General features: G+C 39.7%; 2 protein-coding genes across 2 annotated transcripts in view; both read right to left on the bottom strand.

Moving 5' to 3' along the window:
- Nucleotides 1-20,566, bottom strand: part of LOC145413688 (uncharacterized) — a 616,371-nt gene that overhangs the window by 506,999 nt on the left and 88,806 nt on the right. The gene's annotated exons all lie outside the window — the stretch shown is intronic.
- The window catches only part of LOC145413755 (uncharacterized), a 56,729-nt gene continuing 47,659 nt past the window's right edge, over nucleotides 11,497-20,566 (bottom strand). Inside the window, exons 11-15 of the mRNA XM_080283412.1 lie at nucleotides 20,501-20,556; nucleotides 17,408-17,524; nucleotides 14,196-14,318; nucleotides 11,888-12,004; nucleotides 11,497-11,511 (exon numbers count right to left, since the gene is read on the bottom strand). Of these exons, the coding sequence (XP_080139538.1) occupies nucleotides 11,497-11,511; nucleotides 11,888-12,004; nucleotides 14,196-14,318; nucleotides 17,408-17,524; nucleotides 20,501-20,556 (428 nt within the window). The remainder of the gene's footprint in view (nucleotides 11,512-11,887; nucleotides 12,005-14,195; nucleotides 14,319-17,407; nucleotides 17,525-20,500; nucleotides 20,557-20,566) is intronic.

The following is a 20,566-nucleotide window of genomic DNA, read 5'->3' on the forward strand; positions in this document are numbered from 1 at the left end:
ATGGTGACTGGGAGGAATTACAAAATCTATCTATATACCTAGGCTGCTTCCCCAAAGGAAAGAGAGGTAGCCGAGACAGGACGACACACTCCCCATTTACTCATCCATTCAAACACATTCATTCGCATCTTAGCCCCAAAGGGAAGAACGGACAGATCCTCACCGCATCACACCGCACAAGGGTCAACTGCGCAGTGCGATTAGTGACATCTGCAGCAGGGCCCAACAGCAAAGCTGGTTTACCCCTGCCACATCATAATAGACCCATCCCCTTACCCGCACCTGACCTGAAATAGCTGATCAGACCAAATGCAGGAAAATATCCCCTCAGGGTTGCATCATTATTAATTCATTCACAATTTCTCTCCATTTATTTCTGTCACGCACAGCCACTCTTCCTTGCTCAACAGACATCCCTCTCGCATCCAGCGCTCTCTTCACACTGTCCATCCATCCTACTCGTGGTCTCCCTTTCAGCCTTACACCTCTCACATCAGATCTAGTTATCTTTTTCACCAATCGCTCATTATCCATTCTCTCCATATGCCCAAACCATCGCAACACCCTCTGCTCAGCTCTACCAGCCATCTCCCAAACAACTCCAGTTCTCCTTCGCACTTCATCATTTCGCACTCAATCCATACGCGTCACTCCACACATACTCCTCAGACACCTCATCTCCATTACATTCAAACTTTTCCTCTCTGCTACACCCATATTCCATGTTTCAGCCCCATATAATGCAGTCGGTACCACAACAACCTCATACAGCCTTCTCTTTACATCCATTCTAAGCGAACAATATCTAAACACTTTTTTCATTCCTCCCAGCACCTTACCTACTTCATTCATTTTAAACTTCACTTCTGCATCTATTCTTCCATCCACAGCAACATGTGACCTTAAATATTTAAAACATTCTACCTCCTCAAGCAACTCACCATTCAAAACTAGATTCATCCTCCTACCATATACCAACCTCGTACACTTCCTTTACTCTTATTCTCATTTACTTTCAATTTCCTCTTTTCACACACCCTTCCAAACTCATCTACAAACTGTCTCAATCTCTCCTCTGAATCAGCCACCAGTGCAATATCATCTGCAAACAGTAGCTGCTTCAGATTCCATTCTCCACCATCAACATTCACCAGACTCAGACCTCCACCTAAAACTCTTGCATTCACCTCCCTTACAACACCATCCATATAAATATCAAACAACCAAGGCGACATCACACATCCCTGTTGCAGCCCCATTCTCACGGGAAACCAATCACTCACAGCTTTCCCACTCTTACACATGCTCTACTCTTTACATAAAAACTTTTCACCCCTTTTAGTAACCTACCATCAAGTCCATACAATCTTAAAACAGTCCACAAAGTCTCCCTATCAATTCTATCATACACTTTCTCTAAATCCATGAATGCTCAGAACACATCCTTGCATTTCGCTAAATACTTTTCACAAACTTGTCTCACAGCGAACACCTGATCCACGCATCCTCTCCCTCTCCTAAAGCCACACTACTCAACACCAATCACTCCCTCTGTACCCTCTCTGACCCTCATAATTAACACTCTACCATACACCTTACCTACAACACTCAAGAGACTTATACCACTAAAGCTAGTACATTCAAACTTATCATCCTTACCTTTATACAACAGGACCACACAAGCACTTGCCCAGTCAACTGGCACCATACCTTCCACAAAGCACACATTCAACAATCTTACTAACCAGTCAACAATAGTCACTCCACCACCCTTCAGGGATTCCACAGCACACCCCTCCATACCTGCAGCTTTCCCTGTTTTCATCTCCTTTACTGCCTTCTCCACTTCCTCCTTCGTGATCAAAGAATCATTCAACTCTCCCAGCACATTTATTCCTTGCACCCTTCCATCCACCACAATCTCAGCCACTCTTTCCTCCTCAACATTTAACAATCTTTCAAAATACTCTGCCCATCTCTTCCTTACTACATCCATCTCAGTTAACATCCTTCCATCCTCTGCTTTTACTCGTTCTTCCTTTCCAGACTCTCCCTTTTGCACCCTTTTCACCTCCTTCCAGAACATTTTCTTATTCTGTAGAAAATTCTCAGTCAGTCGCCTACCCCACCTTTCATCTGCTGCCACTTTAGCATCACGCACAGCCCTTCTCGTCCTATTTCTCTTTTCCTTATACCTCTCATATGACACCTCATCCTTCCTCTGCAGCCACACATCATATGCACGTCTCTTCTCAGCCACAGCCATACTTACTTCCTCGCACCACCATTCACTTCCTTTTCTTACACCACCACCCACACGTCTCACACCACACACCTCTTCTGCATGCCACACCACAGCACTCTTAAACAACTGTCATTCCTCCTCCACACTGCCATTTTCCTGATCTTTCACTGCGTTCCACTCATCTTTCAGTTTCACCTGATACTCTATCATTTTCTCTCTTTTATCCAACTCACTCACTTTCAAAACCTTCCTGCCACACCTAACCCTCCTACTTTCATCCATCTCTTACCTACTCCTAACTTTCCCTCCACCAGGTAGTCGTCAGACATACCTCCACCCTCCCCTCTCAGAACTCTCATATCCAACAATCTTCCTATTACATTCCTAGACACAACTACATAGTCCATCAATGCTTTATCCACAACCATTCCACCCTCCTGCCTCACCCATGTATACTTATAAATATCTTTCTTCTCAAACAACGTATTTCCAATCACCATCTCTCGCTCAACACACATCTGTATCATTCGTTCCCCATTTTCATTTCTTCCAGGCACACCATGCACACCAAACTACACTTTCAACTGCTACATGTCCCACTCTTGCATTCAGATCTCCCATCATCACCACATTCACATTCGCACCAAAACTCTGCAGACACTCATCAACATTATTCCGGAAAGACTCCCTCTCTTCTTCATCCCTTTCACTACCAGGCCCATATGCTCTCACAAACACCCACAACTCACGTTCAAATTTCACTCTCACCCACATCAGTCTCGATGACACTTTCTTCCATTCAATCACACACTGCTGTACTTCCGGACTCACCTTCTCTTGCCCTTCCTCTATCAACACCTGACAATCTTCCATTCACACTTCCAAACATAGAATCACCCTTTCCTTTCATCTTCGTTTCACTCAATGCTAAACATCCAACTTTCTTCTCACAAACATTCTCCCAATCTCCTCCCTTTTAGCCTCAACCGTACTACATCCACGCACATTCAGAGACCCAATCTTCAGGGAACGGGGATAACTCAATCCCCCATCCCTTTCTCTGGCCTGTCTCTTTAGGAACTAAAAAAACAGAGGAGGGGGTCCCTAGTCCCCTCACCCCGCCCCTTTTAGTAGCCTTTTACAACACGCAGGGAATACGGTGGCAGTATTCTTCCTAACACAACCTGGCCGCAGAGTAGTAGTACCACCCTATAGTGCCGCCAGATTGTGTCCCCCCTGCCACAAGGGGTACCATTACAAAATTATAATGCATTATGTAGTTTTCATCTTTTCTCTCAGTGCACAGGAAGAAAATACGGTTCTACTTTATTCATTCATAATTGATGTTATGTTACTGAAGTATTGCTTGAATGAATTTTTGAAGTCCACTTGAATTATACTACTTCTCGTATAGCAGAAAGAGGACAGTGATCATAAGAACATGGAGCATTGATGTTTCAGAGGTGACGGCACCACTATATCATCACCAGCTATGTAAAACTAAATATATTAAAACAGTAATACGAAATATGAAGAAAAAAATGAATCTACACAAAGGAATATGTTTCGGAAAAAAAAAAAAAAAAAAAAACAGGAAGGAAGGATATAATTTTGCATTCTGGAAGTTATGGTACTTAAAGCTGGGGCATGGGTTTTAAAATAAAAGTCAAGCAATCTTAATGTTCAGTATGCTTTACCTAAATTTCTATTGTAGTATTTCTTAGTTAAACAATATATCACAAGAAGAGAGTGGCCTACTCCAGCTGTGTGAGGAGGCAACCTGAATCGCCATCCTGTCCTGCTTTATTAAGCCATATATTCGTCTGTCCTGACCTTGAAAGCGCTGATTTGCCACAAACATAGCCAACATGGCGAACTGGGCATATGAAAAAATAGTGGCAGACGAACGTAAGTTGGTCGGAAAAAGTTTTTAACGATAATAATAAAGAAAAGCTAGTTTTCACACATTACCTAAGATAATTTTGAAAAAAAAAAAAAATCGATTTGTGGATAAAAATAAAAGTTGACAAGCAAAGTTTCCATCCATGCTATACAGAAATATTACCCAAGTAGGGCAAACTAACTTAAAATACCTCCTTACTAACAGTGAAAACTGGTTTAGAAACGAAGTGGGAATTTAGAAAAATACAAGTCAGTAAAACAAGATTTCATTGAAATCACTATTTTAAAAAAATAGAGAATCTCATAAAGGAAAAGAGTATATCCAGAAGACAAATATACTCGTAAAGTCCTATGCAATAAGGTCTTGACATCATTTTTAAACATTTGACTGCAGTAACTAAAAATGCGTTTCCTATATACTGTAGAGAAAATGAACTTGAAAAATACTGAAAATCATAATTTACCACTGTCTCTCCTTATCCTACATTCAAAAATGGGAAGCAGTCATTGGACATGGTTTTAATTGTGAACTTTGCAATAACAAGACACTTTTATGTTTCAGTAACAAATCTAAAGTCAGGCTTTTCACTTTATTACAAATGTATCAGCAACATACTTTCGGTACTTCAGGGGATTGGTGTGATAATAAGACAATCTTTTAGCCACAACTGGAGGATACTGATACATGGTCGTGGGAAGTGCAGACCCATGTACGTACTTAGCGCTTCTCTAGTTGCAGGGCTGTCCCACCGGCAAGCTGTTTTCACCGTTAGGGTAGCGTTAAGTTAGGTTATCTAGTAATCATTTTCTTCCCCTTTCTCTTTAGAGATAGAATGGGAGTTTGTATCTGTTCTCTGAGATTACATTTGTTTACTCATCTTTGGAGTACCTACCTTGCTGATCGCTCTGAGGTGTGAATTGATACAGACATGGCCTCTCGAGAGTGGACTGAGAGGGTAATCTTAGCCATAGTTGTTTTACTCCGGGTGTCTTGTCCCTTGTCCATTTTCTCTTTCTTCCAGTTTCCCCCGCAAGGTGGAGGTGATTACTATGGTGGACGCCCTTGCCACCTCTCTGTCCTTCATGCGGGAAGATGTTTCTGATGAACCCGTGACTGTTTCACCAACCTACTGCCCCCATACTGACAGGCTCCAGACTTGTCCCCCCCCCCCCTTCGATATATCTGTAAATAATGCATCTTTTGTTACTGTCCGTTTCAGTCCTCTGACTAGTCTCAATCCTTCCATTATGAAAGTGATTGACATCTGTACTGGTGAGGTGGAAAAAGTGAAAAAAAAAAAAAAAAAAAAAAAACGGTAATTGAGGCATCCTGGTAAAGACTGTTAATTTTTCTCAGGTAAAAGACTTGCTGAAGCTGTGTAAGTTTCACTATTATGATGTCGAGCCAAGGATCTAGGTTTCCATGAATTCCTGCAAGGATGTTATCATCTGTTGGGACCTCATGGCTATGGAGGACAGTATTATTCGTGAACCTGAAGTGCAGGACACTGACTGCCACCAGTAGCTTGACCTTTGGTAAAGTTTCTCTTTCTAAGCCTGTCAAAATTACTGTAGCTATGGTATCATTAACGTAAGGCCTCATATCCCAAAACAGACTGGACACTCCAAGTACCAGCTTTATGGGCATAGTGAAAAGTTTTGTCAGACAGCCAACTCAGTGTGTGGCAAGTGCATGGCTGTGGGTCATGATGCAGACAACAGTACATCTGGAAATGAATGCTACTTTCACTGCAAGGGTGCTTACTCCAGTTTCTCGAAGGACTGTCCCAAATGGAAGGAGGAAAGGGAAGTCTGTACGGTGAAGACAATGGAAGGCATATTATAATACGATGCCATGAGGAATGTGAGGGCGTTGTATGCTACTCCGACGCCAAATGTCTCTTATGAATCGGCGGTTGCATCTCGTTCCGTATTGTGCACATTGGAGACGGAGACAGATTCCATTGCCACCACTCTTACCATTCACTCTGCCTCCTCATGAACTTCTGTGAGATCCAATTATCTTACTGATATCACTGCTGTCTTTTCGTACCCTAAAGTTGTAGTTTCCTCTGCAACCAAACAGAAACAGAAGTTTGACAAATCTAATAAAGTAAATTTCACCAATCTTCCCCCCAGGTTTCGTCCTCACGTCTTTCCTGCTCCTGCTCTTCTTTAAGGGAGTCTGGGAGCCTCTTTATTGATGAGACAAAGGAGGTTTCTGCTTGCAAGCACTGGTATAGGTCCTCAAGTGGTCACTCAACTAAGGGTGAACAACATAAGAAAGCTAAGCACACTGACCTCCCTCATAAATCTAGGAATGTCGCATTCACTGTGTTCCAGTGGAACTATAGGACCCTTGGGAATAAATTACACAATATGAATATAGCAAATATTCCTTTCTATACACAGGGCAGACGTTTTTTGTTTACAGGAGAATTGGTTGGTGGATCACCCTGATCCTCCACAGTTCTAACACTACTCCTCATATAGAGGATAAGATGGTCGTGGAATGACCATATTCAAACACAAATCACACTCCAAACAGATGTGGTTCTTAATTCTACTCTTGAATCCGATGCAAGCACAGTAAAATTTAATAGCATGTATCTTCCTACTTGCTCCATCAGATGGTTTCATTGATAGTGATGCTTTAAATTCACATTTTAACCACCCTCCTGGAAATAAGTTAATGTTGGGCAACTTTAATGCCCATCACTATCAGAGTGGTAGTTTGAGGATCTATGGTCGTTGGAAGCAAGTGAGGAAGCAACCGACCTAATACTACAGTCCAACCTCGGTCTTCTGAACGATGGAAGAGTGACTAATATAGATGATCACACTAGTAAATTTTCAGCTGTTGACTTATCACTGGCCTTCCGAGGTATACATCAAGATTTCTCCTGAGGCCCCTAGGATGACTCCATGGGAACTGATCATTTAACCCATCTGTTTTTCTTACACAAGCGACGTTTTTTCGGACCGTTCACTTCCAAATTTTATCTTTAAGAACGTAGGTTGGTGATCCTTCCCAAGGACTGCAGATTCAGATATAACTCGGGAGCCGATAAATGAAAAAGTCCAAAACTTAGCGAGTTCCATATTACACGCGGCTGAAGCCGCTCTTCTCAAGATTTCTACAGTTCATGCGAAGCATAAAGCTCATTGGTGGATGCTAGAGTGCAGTAGGAGATACAGTTTATTTCATAGTCAGCCTACTGAGGAAAACTCTGTTGCTTTCAAGCAGCCACTGGATACGACAAAGAGGATAGTTAGAAATGCTAAAAGTGACTCCTGGTGGTCTTTTGTGTCCACAGGTAATCGTTTTACCCCTCTATGTAAAGTCTGATCCACTATTAAAATACCAAACAATAATTTCCCTTACATCCTGGTCAACACTGCACAGCTGGATAATAACTTATGACTCCATATCGTGAACGTAGCTAACATCATTGCTCTGGGTTTGCATCATGTCAGTAGCTCAGACAATTACTACCACCGCTATGAAGACCATAAACGCAAGGCAGAGTTACAGATTACAGAACTTGCCAAAGAAGATGTAACCTTCCCTTACAATCACGAGTTTATGGCGGATGAACTTCTCCTCTCCCTGAAATCCTGTAAAGACACCAGTCCAGACTGGATGTCATCACTTATGGTATGATCCAGCATCTTAATCATGACAACCTGATTAAACTGTTAGCATTGTGCAATGAGCTTTGGGCGTCCTAAACGTTCCAAAACTTATAGCAATTTGTAAACGTCATACCGATACCCAAACAGGCCGATCGTCTTATGATCCTCCTGTTGAGATGACCTGTTGTCTCCGTAAGGTCATGAAACGCATGGTTAACAAGAGGCTTCTTTTTGTTTTAGACTGAAAGAATCTTTAAAATGATCGAAAATGTGGCTTCAATAAATACAGAAGTTCGCTAGATCATTTAATGAATTTGGAACATTACAGAAGCATTTGCAACTACATTGTACACAGTGGAGCACATCTCTCGGACAAGGGGAACGTAATTTCCAAACCACTTTTCAAAATGGGTTAGGTTTGCTCATCACTGATTAGGGTCTCACAAAAAAATGATTTCCGGACCCAGAATTTGTAATACGATTCGGATCGGTCCCCAAAGTTAACTGATTGTTCCATGAGACATGGGCTATCTATCCACCAATTGGTCCAAACATCTCTTTTAAGTTTTGAGTAATCCTGCTAACTGAAACTTACAATCACAGAAACAAACAAGGGTGAAAACATACTCCCCTTCTTGGAGAAAACAAAGAATTAATGATAGGAGTTCTCTTGGACATCCATAAAGCCAGTGACATGCCCTGGCGACACATTGCAATAATGATGATTTGTGATTATGGTTTAAACGGTAATTTGCCAGTTCTTATTTCCAGTTTTTAAGAGACAAACTTTCTCTTCAAAATTTCCACGTAACATAACACTAGATATATCTGTATAAGAAAATGAGGTGCCTCAGTGAAATGTGCTTAGACCTACAATGTTTAGTATTATGATCAACTCAAAGTCAAATGGCCACCCTTTACGGGATTATGGCGTCTGGCAATAGATAGATAGATATTCTGTCATCAGCTCCTGTCCCAAGGAATCTCCTTTACTCACTCTATGCTGACGATTGTACAATATGGCACTCTTCCCATAATGCACAATTTTCGGCTGGACAGATTCAAGCAGCCCTAGATTCCATCCACCAGTGGGCCTTGCAGTCGGGAGTTAGGTTTTTCATCCCTAAGTGTGCCACTGTAGTTTTTACCTCTCGTGTCGTCCCTGGTTTTCAACTGACTGGATAATCAGTCAGTATCTATTAAAAATTCTTAGAAATCTGGGGCCCCTATTTTGATAGCTCATGAAACTTTATGTCATATGAACAATTTATTTGGTTGTTGTAATAAATCACTGAATCCTTCAGTAGCCAGTAGGTACTACTCAGAAAGCTGACAGGAAATCTTTATTAGTAGTGTCAGTGTACACGTCCTAATTACATATAAGCTGGAACATGGCTCAAGGTATATGAGTCGGCATCTGACGCCACGTTAAGAAGGATGAATATGTTACAGAATACATCCGTGCAAATGTGTTTAGGAGCCCTGGGGTGTACCCATGTAACTCGAATGGAAGTGGAGGCGAATGTGCTTCCCCTCCATAGTCTCCAAGATCACCTACTTTTATCTAATAGCATGAGAACCAATAGAGATTCCGATATTGGCATTGTGGCCTGTGTCCCCGTGTCAACACCATCATCTAATGTGGGGAGTTCATTGTCCACTTGTCGTTCAACTCCACTTATTTATTCAGATGCTTGATGTGAAACTATGTGACCGTGACAAGTTGATGCTAAAAAATATAACGCTGTGGGAGCCTGGCAACTTTAATGTTGATGTTTTGGGGCTTCCAGCACCAAAACCCAAGGCACTGATGGTGGAGGTCCGCCACTTGTTCCGTAACATCATTAGGCGTCATTTTAGGTCCCGCCAACTGAACATCAATGGCTCCAAGTTGATTGATTGTATGGGTGCTACTTTGAGGTTGACCGAAATATCCTCAAAGGTTTTGGTTGGCGACTTATACATCTGTGTTTACCTCAAATTTTTTTTTTGTTACTGACAAAGCCATAGCCTGTACTCTAAAGTCTAGAAATGACTCATTTGCCATATATTCAGACTCTAAATCAGCTCCTCTGGTAATTGCTTCTTGCACTACGGATTCTTATGAGATTGCCTGCATCATTAACTAGAGGGGCACTAAATGGACACGGGCAATGCCATTTTCAAACAACTCTTCATAATGGGTTAGGTTTACTCATCACTGATTAGGGTTTCGCAAGAAGTGTTTTCCGGATCCAGAATCTGTAATACGATCCGGACTGTTATCAAAAGTTAAGTAGTTGTTCCCTGGGACATTGGCTATACATGTACCCACCAAATTTGGTCCAGATCTCTCATTTAGTTTTTGAGTAATCCTGCTAAAAAAAGAAAGAAAAAAAAACAGAGGTGAAAACACACTGTACTGTCCTTGTCGGAGACGATAAACTGAATTCGTGCAACAAGTCCATCACGCTGATCTCTGCACCTGGTTGTTGACATATCTAAGGCAATGAGCAGGCTAACTTACTTGTGAAGTCGACTGTGAAGCTGGGGGAGACTGATGTTCCTAGCGAACTACAGTCAAGTCTCTTCCTCAGAATGAAATCAGTAATTTTTTTGTGGCCAAGTCAATGGACCAGACTGAATATTTCTACTTGCAAGTCGTACCTGGGTGCCTGGGTTTCTGCAAATTGTACCAGTCACCAGGGGGCAAGAACACTGGCACGCTTTTCTGACAAATACATTACCATATAATAAAAGACGGTTTCCACGTCACTGTGACATCTGTGGTGTGGGGTTATCTGTCGGTCAGATAATCATGCACTGTTTGCTATTTATTCGTAAACGTGTTCCATTTTAAATTACTGGGGAGCAACAGATGTCCCCTCACCCTTTCAACCATCTTGGGTGATAGGGATACTGTTATGACTGATAAGCTGATGATTTTCATCAAGGAGACCAGATTTATCAGAATAATATGACATTTTTTATACTGTGATGATATATCTGAAATAGTTCCTGCTTCAGACAGTTCTGTTTCTTGCATTAATGTCCCCTATGGTAAACCCTTTGCCTCGCCTGACAGTCACAAATTGATGGATGCAAGTGTGCAATGCAGAAAATGATTGGGCATCTGCAGTCAGTGGTGCTGTGTTCTGTGAGATGTTTCATTTTTTGTAGAAATGTTACTTTTTCATCTGTTTGCTTAACATTTCTTAATTAAGGTGGACAGTTGCCATATATGAAATAGTTCCTTTCTTGTCTGGTTCTCTTTCATATACTGAAAATCCCCTATATCAGTCCATATGCCTCGCCTGACAGTCAACAGGTTATGAATGCAGGCGTATAATGACGAGAGGCATCATACATTTGCAGTCAGTGTGTTCTGTTGGATAAGGTATTTTATCCATCGAAGTAAATACTTTGTGACTATTTAGTTAGGCTTAGCTAACTTTTTTATTCATATGTAAGAGGAAAAAAGTAATTCCGCCCATGTTCCACATTATAACTGTATTTCGTATCAAAGATCAGCTCGCATTGCAATGTCACACAACAGCCAATAAAAAGCGTCATCTGTAAATGAAAATTTCATGATGAATGAAAACCGTAAATAACACTGACAACCATCACTTAGCTTCTCCAAAATCTGATAGTGCCTAATCTCACAAGCCAGAACACACTGTGATCTGTCAACGGATTACTTTAATGAAAATGTTATGACTCAGAAAAATAATTCAAGACTTTACAATCTGAAAGAAAAAAATAATATATTAATAACATAATTACAATTCTTTGGGAATAAATAAACTTTAGGACTATTATTTGATATCTCATCAGAATCTTTTCTGAAGCGAATATTTCGGACATATTGCCAAATATTTTTGTAGATGACAATGGCCTTATTTGACCAAACACATTTTCCACTGGCCATCCTCTGAGACGTTGACTAAAGCCACCTGCTGAAGACATAGTACCACAGACTAATCTGTGCAAGATAAGTCGAGATAAGAAGTACTAGCATTTGCTATCAGTGAGAAATTCATTTTTGGTAACAGAATAGGTAGCACAGTAGGTATACTGCTACAAGCAAGTTGCCATAACCCCCAATCTTGTCATGATACTCACCGGAGGACAGCCAATCTCATCGCTATTGTCACCACAGTCGTTGTCACCGTCACACTTGTAGGACCCACTGATGCATCGGTTGTTGTCACACTTGAACTGTTCTTCGGCACACTCTCTCTGCAGGTAGTGACATCTAAGTACACTTCATCCTCCCTTTTTTAAACAGGTTATTTTTTTGCCATCTTGTAATGGCTTTACATTTCATATTTTCACACCCTTTTTCATCTCCTTTGCCCCAGTTATGATTTAAGCAAAATGGGAGCGGTGAAGATCTGTACATACAACCAGAACAGGTTGCAGGGAGGGTAATTACAGGTCACTGAAGTATGTGGTGTTAGTGAATGAATAGTGAACGTGGGGGAGGGGGGGGATCACATTGGCCGACCACCATTTTTTCCTGACACTCCCTGACTTACACCGACCTAATGCAAAAAGAAATATGTCAACATGTATTACCGTTCTCGCGGAAAAAAAAATTGGAGAAATGCACTGACATACACACAGTAATTAAATCATATATATATATATCTATATCTATCTATCTATCTATATATATATATATATATATATATATATATATATATATATACATAGAGAGAGAGAGAGAGAGAGAGAGAGAGAGAGAGAGAGAGAGAGAGAGAGACAGAGAGAGAGAGAGAGAGAGAGAGAGAGAGAGAGAGAGAGAGAGCTATGGTGTCCACTCTTGAAAGTGCAAAATGTTTTGAGCCCACCCCTCAACAAAAAAAAAAAAAAAAAAAAAAGCTTGGTAATATTATCAATATATCTTAATGATGACGTGTTCAGACCCACTTTCCTAATGTTAAGTTTGAGTTGTTCTGAAGAGCCGTTTACGTAACATTTATTACTTCTCCATTAGTTTTCCAGCTATGTGTAAAGGTCCACTGTTGGCTGATGTGCGCATATCAGTTGTACATTTTATAATTTTAAAAACTGCGTTGTTTTCGTTATCTGTTTTGAGCTGTTTGTCATTTCAATAATATGGTGTCAGAGCTTCAGGGAGGCCTAAGAAATAACACCTGTTCCATTTCCATAGCCTTTCCAACGCTATCCATAAGTCTGCTGTGCCTTGAAAACTTTAGAGACAACTCGGATTTAGATATCAGTTTGCAAAATGGGGTCTTTTTGGAGCAACACCACCCGAATTTGACAAAAACAATAACAACTCCCATTATTTTATTTATTTTTTTCCCATAATCGCTCCACTGGTATGAGTAGGCCCTCTGTTGCTTCAACAGTTTACAGGACAACCCAATACTCAGTTTCGACACTACCACCTTATTGGGTGTCTGACAGCTTTCTCACCTTCTACCTAGAACATCAAAAAATGGGGGTGGGGGGGGTTGAGATATTTGTATTCATCCCCTCATTACTTACACCAAAGATGTTGAAGGAGGTTACGTGTTCACCTGTGTTTCTGTGTTTGTTTGTTTCTCTACTCGATATCGCCAAAAGTTCTCAGAGAATTTCAATGAAACTCTGGAGAAGGCTGGGCCACCGGCCAAGAGAGTATTTATTAAATTTTGGGGCGGATCCGGATCCTGATTCGGAGTGTCCCGCACAATATCTTCAGAAGTTCTCAGTGATATTTTTTATATTAGTGCCACACCCACATAGGCACTGGACGATGCACGTCTTCTTCATATGATTTACTTCCATCCCTTCCATGGAGGCTATAGTTGGTAATTTTTGGAAATGACAGTACTCTTGAATATAATGATTTTCATTCCTTTCCGTATATATGCTTCATTCTCATACTAAACAACTTTCCATTTCAACAGGCATCGAAAACTCATTGGTTTTACATGCAATGGCAATGATTATCATTAGGCGATAAGTATGGGTAATATTCTCAACCGTAATTTATCGTTAACAGTAGCCTACATGCAAGTTTTCATCCCGTAACAATATGATACTGTATGCCAAAGATATTCTGCCCTTTATAATCCCAAATCTTCTTGTGTTCACTTTTCCTCACTCGTATTTTCAGTTCTCACAACCCAATCCACGTTTATATTTTGATGATTTAAGACTGCAGTATATGAAATAATTTTATCTCGCTCCAGCATTAATACTTTGCCATGTACTCAGCCATCTATTTATCTATGGACATAATTCAGTGTCGTCCTAAAACTCTCTAAAACTTCACATACCTCCTGATTTCTTTAACTTGATGACTTCTTAAACTGGCGAAATAACTAAAGCGTTTAAGTAGTACGTATTGTCAATTTTATAAATATTTATGGAGTGAAAGTCACAAGGATCCAACACTCATTGTATTTGAACTCACCGTTGAACAGTAGTCCTCGTTTTCGTCACTGCCGTTATCACAGTCGTTGCGACCGTCACAGGTACTGGTTATGGAGATACATTTATTGTTCTCACAACGGAATTCGTAATCAGCACACTCTACCTGTAGGTGGGGAAATCAAAGGTTTAGTCACAATTTTGATATGGAAGACGGCCTATTGTGTAATGAGAAAGTAAACAAAGTAATGGAAGGGATTTAAATCATGTCAAGACAGCAAGACATGGAAAGGGCAGAGCGTATTTAGAGGAAAGTGCAGGAGTTAGAGCATAGTCCTCTGGCATCCGTGTGTTTCCCGACTCTGTGGTAAGAAACTAAATCACTATAAAATATTTGTCTTTACTGGTAGTAGATAATATTTATGCACATCCATATGCTAACATCTCGTCAGAACAAAAACAAGCTCTAACACAGAGTCATTTTGCTGACAGTCGCACACACGGGTTGACCTTTGCAAGTAACCTTCATCTCTGACTGGGTGCCTGTGTTTCTGCAATTTGTATGAGTCACCAGGAGGAAAGAACACTGGCACGTTCGAAGCTGAGCTGTACTTCTCTGACGCATACATTGCCAAATAATAAAAGATAGTTTAGACACCACTGTGACATCTGTGGTACTGTGTTATGTTGGTCATATAATCCTGCATTGTTCGCTATTCAATCGTAAACACGCTTCACTTTAAATTACTGAGGCACACCAAATGTCCCATCACCCTTTCAACAATCTTGGGTGATAAGGATAATTTTATGACTGATAAGCTGATGATTTTCATGGAGACCGGATTGATCAGAATAGCAAGACTTTTGTACTGTGCTGATATATCTGAAATAGTTCCTGCTTCAGACAGTTCTGTTTCTTGCATTAATGTCCCCTTTGGTGTACCATTTGCTTGCCTGACAGTCATAAATTGATGGATGCAAGTGTGCAGTGCAGAAAATGATTGGGCATCTGCAGTCAATGGTCTTGTGTTCAGTGGGTTATTTCATTTTTTTGTACAAATGTTAGTTTTTCATCTGTTTGCTTAACGTTTGTTAAATAAGGTGGACAGTTGACTTATATGGAATAGTTCCTTTCTTGTTTGATTCCCTTTCATATTCTGATGTCCCCTATATCCACCTGACAGTCAGTAGGTGATGAATGCAGGTGTGTAATGAAGAGGGGCATTATAATTTGCAGTCAGTGGTGTTCTGTTGGACGAGGTATTTTATCAATTGAAGTAAATATTTTGTTAATATTTACTTAGGTTTAGCTATTTCTCTCTTTATGTCTTACTGTAGGACAGCTTTTTTAGTGTCTGTTGATGTCAGGGTCTTAACACAGGTTCATTTTCCGTCTTCGAACACATGTTTCTGTCTGTTTCTTTTTTTATTTTGTTATTTCAACTCGTGTTGATATATATAAATATTTATATATGCAGAATATTTCTGATTATAATTCAGAGTAAAAATCTTGAATATATTTTAACAAATAAAAGAATATAAAACATTTAAAAGATATAAAAAAATAATGCAAAAAATAGTTAATCGCCATGGCGTTCGACCTTTGCTCAATTGTCAAAAAAATCACTTTTGCTTATAGTATTATGGAAATATGTTGGGTAAGGTAGATACAAAGAGTCATACCACATCGACACCTGTTGTGCATTTACAGAGATTGCAGTTTAAAATGATTCAACCATCCTTCACAGAACGTGATAAAATTCCTTAAATGTATCTCTTATTCATTATTTTAGAATACTCAGTCCCAGTATATAATAGTTCGAAAACTATTTCAATATATTCGTCAAAAAAAAAAAATGAAAATGGAAAAATAAAAATATAATTTAGAATATAAAACGCCAGTCTTATCGTAAAAGATCTGCAGTAACATTTTATAATTTTCTTTTAGCTCGAGGATTCTTGCCTTAAACATTCATTTTCCCTACATTTCTCTTTATGCAATACATTTTACTATGAACAGGAATTTACCATACAATTTTAGAATTTTAGATCACCCATAATGACATTCATTTTAAAAGAAATAAATAAATCCTAAATTCGCAGGCTGTATCCAGTCTCGTTGTCCTCTTCTGGTTCTAGTTGCGTTTCCTACGAACACTCCCTTACCTGATTTTGTATCTCTTGTTGCTGTGGCTCAGGATCATGTGGACGTGAATCAGTTAGACCGTAGACTAAATCTGCACTTCTTCTGCAGCTTACATTTCTACGTTTTTACAATGGGAAGGAAAACAAAGGGCGTTTTTTTAAACCAGCCAGCAAAGCCGCTAGGCAATATCATTTCCAGGACGTGACATTTCTCGTCAGTTAAAAGCATTAGCGAATTACATTACATGTGTAACCACAGATATTTCTTCACCTATTTATTATATTTCTTTACGAAGACAGAATATGATGGGGTTAACGACGGTGAACCTCTATGTTTTATTCTACTTGAGACGAGCCAGATACACATTCCTATGGCAGAACTCAGCTCATCAATCTGCTTCATTAGATTGCATTTAATGTCAACGATAGCAAACTTCTTTATTCTTATATATGAGACAAAACGTCATTCCTCCCATGTTCTTCATTATAACAGTATTTCGTATCAAAGACTAGTTCGCATTGCAGTGTCACAGAACAGTCAATGAAAAGCATCATCTGTAAATGAAATTTTTATGATGTATCAAAAACGTAAATAACACTGACAACCATCATTTAACCTCTCTAGTATCTAACGGTGTCCAATTTCACGAGCCACAGCACACTGTGTTCCATCAAGGGATTACTTTAATGAAATTGTTATGACTCAGAAAAAATAATTCAAGACTTTACAATCTGAAAGACAAAGTTAATGTATTCATAACACACTAACTATTCTCAGGAAATAAACTTTAGGACTATCCTTTGATATTTCATCAGAAACTTTTCTTAAACGAACATTTCGGACATATTGCCAAATATATTTGTAGATGACAATGGCCTTATTTGACCAAACACATTTTCCACTGGCCGTCCTCCGAGACGTTGACTACTCGTAAAGCCACCTGCTGAAGACATAGTACCACAGGCTAATCTGTGCGAGATAAGTCGAGGTAAGAAGTACTAGCGATTGCTATCAGTGAGAAATCCATTTTTGGTAACAGAATAGGTAGCACAGTAGGTATACTGCTACAAGCAAGTTGCCATAACCCCCAATTTTGTCATGATACTCACCGGAGGACAGCCGATCTCATCGCTATTGTCACCACAGTCGTTGTCACCGTCACACTTGTAGGACCCTCTGATGCATCGGTTGTTGTCACACTTGAACTGGTCTTCGGCACACTCTCTCTGCAGGTGGTAACATCTAAGTACACTTCATCCTCCTTTTTTTTTAACAGGTTATTTATTTGCTATCTTGTAGTGGCTTCACATTTCATATCCCATCTCCACAACTTTTTTCATCTAACAGTCATGGTTTCTCTCTCTCTCTCTCTCTCTCTCTCTCTCTCTCTCTCTCTCTCTCTCTCTTAGACTATTAAGATTTCCTACAGGAGACAGTTTTTTCTCTCTTGTTTCATCTTGGCCTTATTGTTTGTGTACTAATTATTTTCCCTAACTCATCTTATGTACGGCCATTGCGCTCGCCGAAAACTTTCATTTCTTGGCCGAATGATCTAAAGATCTTAATGATGTTCAGTACCTCGTCCTGACAACTGGCAACACTCTTCACCGAACTGAGATTGAGGTTTTATTAAATTTATTTGGCACGATTATAGCCATGTATTTTCTGGCAAATATCGCTTTTTGACTTTAATGTGTAATTCCAGTGTCACACAAGTAATTATTACCATGCGTGTTGACACAACATCATGCTGTCCTGCAGGTACTGAGGTAAATAATTACATTCTCTAAATACTCAGGTATTTAAGATATGATTCCATAATACATTACAGAGACACAGATGTCTGCCATTATACGAGGATTACTTGTCCTAAAGAATGATGAATGAAAACAAGAAAATTTTATCTTTAGATTAATTCAGCTTAAGTACTTTAAAAAATGCTCATGGGTGCAGATATTTTAATGATCTATAATATGGCTTGGCGATGTTTCGATGATATAACTATAACAATCTAAACGTTAGTTGAAAATAATTCCTGCTGAAACTAGAGATTCATTTGATTGCTAAATATCATTAATTTTATCTTTTCTGTATTTTGTTATTTATCGCCTGCTTTTTGCAAGGATAGGTGATATGGTATTTGTCGGTAGGTGTGTGTGTGTGTGTGTGTGTGTGTGTGTGTGTGTGTGTGTGTGTGTGTGTCTGTGTGTCTGTGTGTGTGTGTGTGTCCTTCCATATGTTTTATCTGAGAAAATGAAACTTTGCAAAACGAAAGACCTCTGCCTCAGTTATGATTTAGGCAAGATGGGACCAGTGAAGATCTGAATATACAACCAGAACAGGTTGCAGGGAAGGTAATTACGGGTCACTGAAGTATGTGGTGTTAGTGAGTGAACAGTGAATGTGGGGGGGGGGGACATATACTGTAGGTGGGAGGGATTTACAAGGCATATCGATATTTTACACAAAGGTACACTTCCATCGATTCAGATTATTCTTCGACAGAAACACAGTATTCCTGCTGCACGATATGTAACTCATATTAGATGAAGTGTCTGAAATTAGCATTATAACGGAACTACTGCTCAACCAAAACAAAAATAATGCGGGAATAGCTAATTGCCTTTCAGTCACAGAATGTTTCCAAACTCTACCATCTTTCTTTCCATACCGTTATTAACGACACAGTGGCCATTTCTCATCAAGAGGTCGAGAAAATTATTTCCGCATATTTTCACGTGTAGGGATTTCCGAGAATTTTTCGCCGTCGCAAGGCTTGTGATTGCCAACGTTCTTGTTTCGTTTTTTTCTGACACTCTTTGGACTTAGACCGGCCTGATGCAGACAAGAATTGATTCAGTACCTATTACATTTCTTGTGAAAGTAATGAGCAACCACAAAGAGTGATACACATAAATTGCTTCATATTATTTAGACGTGCTTGTCCAAAAAATATTGTGGGTCCATCATAAAATGCTTGCAAATGCCATTATATTTATTTCCTTACTGTTACTCATCCCACAGTCACAAATTCTCACCAAAAAGTCGAAAAAATGATTTTCGCATGGAATTTTCGCGATTCGCAATTTCCGTCAGTTTTCCACCGTAGCGTTGAATGTGATCACCAAAATCTTTGTTTTGTATTTTTCTGACACTTCGTGGAAAAACCCCGATCTAATGCAAAATGAATTAGGACGATATCAGTTACCGTTCTCGTGAAAGAAACGAACACAAACACATTTTGACAACTTTGCGTATTGCGATTTACAACAATTTTGAGCCTTCGCGTCACGGCCGACCGCCATTTTTTCCCTGACACTCCCTGGACTTACCCCGCCCTAATGCAAAATGAAATATGTCAACATGTATTACCGTTCTCGCGGGGAAAAAAATCGAACAAATCCACAGACATACCCAGACAGTGATTTAATTAGAGAGAGAGAGAGAGAGAGACAGACAGACAGACAGACTGACAGACAGACAGACAGACACACACCCACATAGATAGACAGACAGACAGAGACAGAGAGCTATCGGCGTCCACTCCTGAAAATGCGAAATATTTTTAACACAGACACAAAAAAGGTAATATTATCAATATAGCTTAATGATGAAGTGTTGAGACCCACTTTCCTGTTAAGTTTGAGTTGTTCTGAAGAGCCGTTTACGTAACATTTATTACTTCTCCATTAGTTTTCCAGCTATGTGTAAAGGTCCACTGTTGGCTGGTGTGCGCATCTTAGTTGTACCTTTTATAATTTTAAAAACTACGTTGTTTTCGTTCTCTGTTCTGAGGTATTTGTCATTTCAGGTATGTGGTGTCAGAGCTTCAGGGAGGCCTAAGAAATAACACCTGTTCCATTTCCATAGACTTTCCAACGCTATGCATAAGTCTGCTGTGCCTTGAAAACTTTAGAGACAACTCGGATTTAGATATCAGTTTGCAAAATTGGGCCTTTTTTGAGCAACACCATCCGAATTTGACAAAAACAATAACCACTCCCAATATTTTATTTATTTTTTCCCATAATAGTTCCAGTTGTATGAGTAGGCCCTCTGTTGCTTCAACAGTTTACAGGACAACCCAATACTCAGTTTCGACACTACCACCTTAATCGGTGTCTGACAGCGTTCTCACCTTCTCCCTAGAACATTAAAAAATGGGGGGGTGAGATATTTCTATTCATCCCCTCATGACTTACACCAAAGATGTTGAAGGAGGTTACGTGTTCACTTGTGTTTGTGTGTTTGTTTGTGTCTACACAGAC

This window comes from Coenobita brevimanus, chromosome 97, assembly GCF_032717465.1.
Source record: "Coenobita brevimanus isolate Jiangsu-jjx chromosome 97, ASM3271746v2, whole genome shotgun sequence".
Classification (NCBI taxonomy): domain Eukaryota; kingdom Metazoa; phylum Arthropoda; class Malacostraca; order Decapoda; family Coenobitidae; genus Coenobita; species Coenobita brevimanus.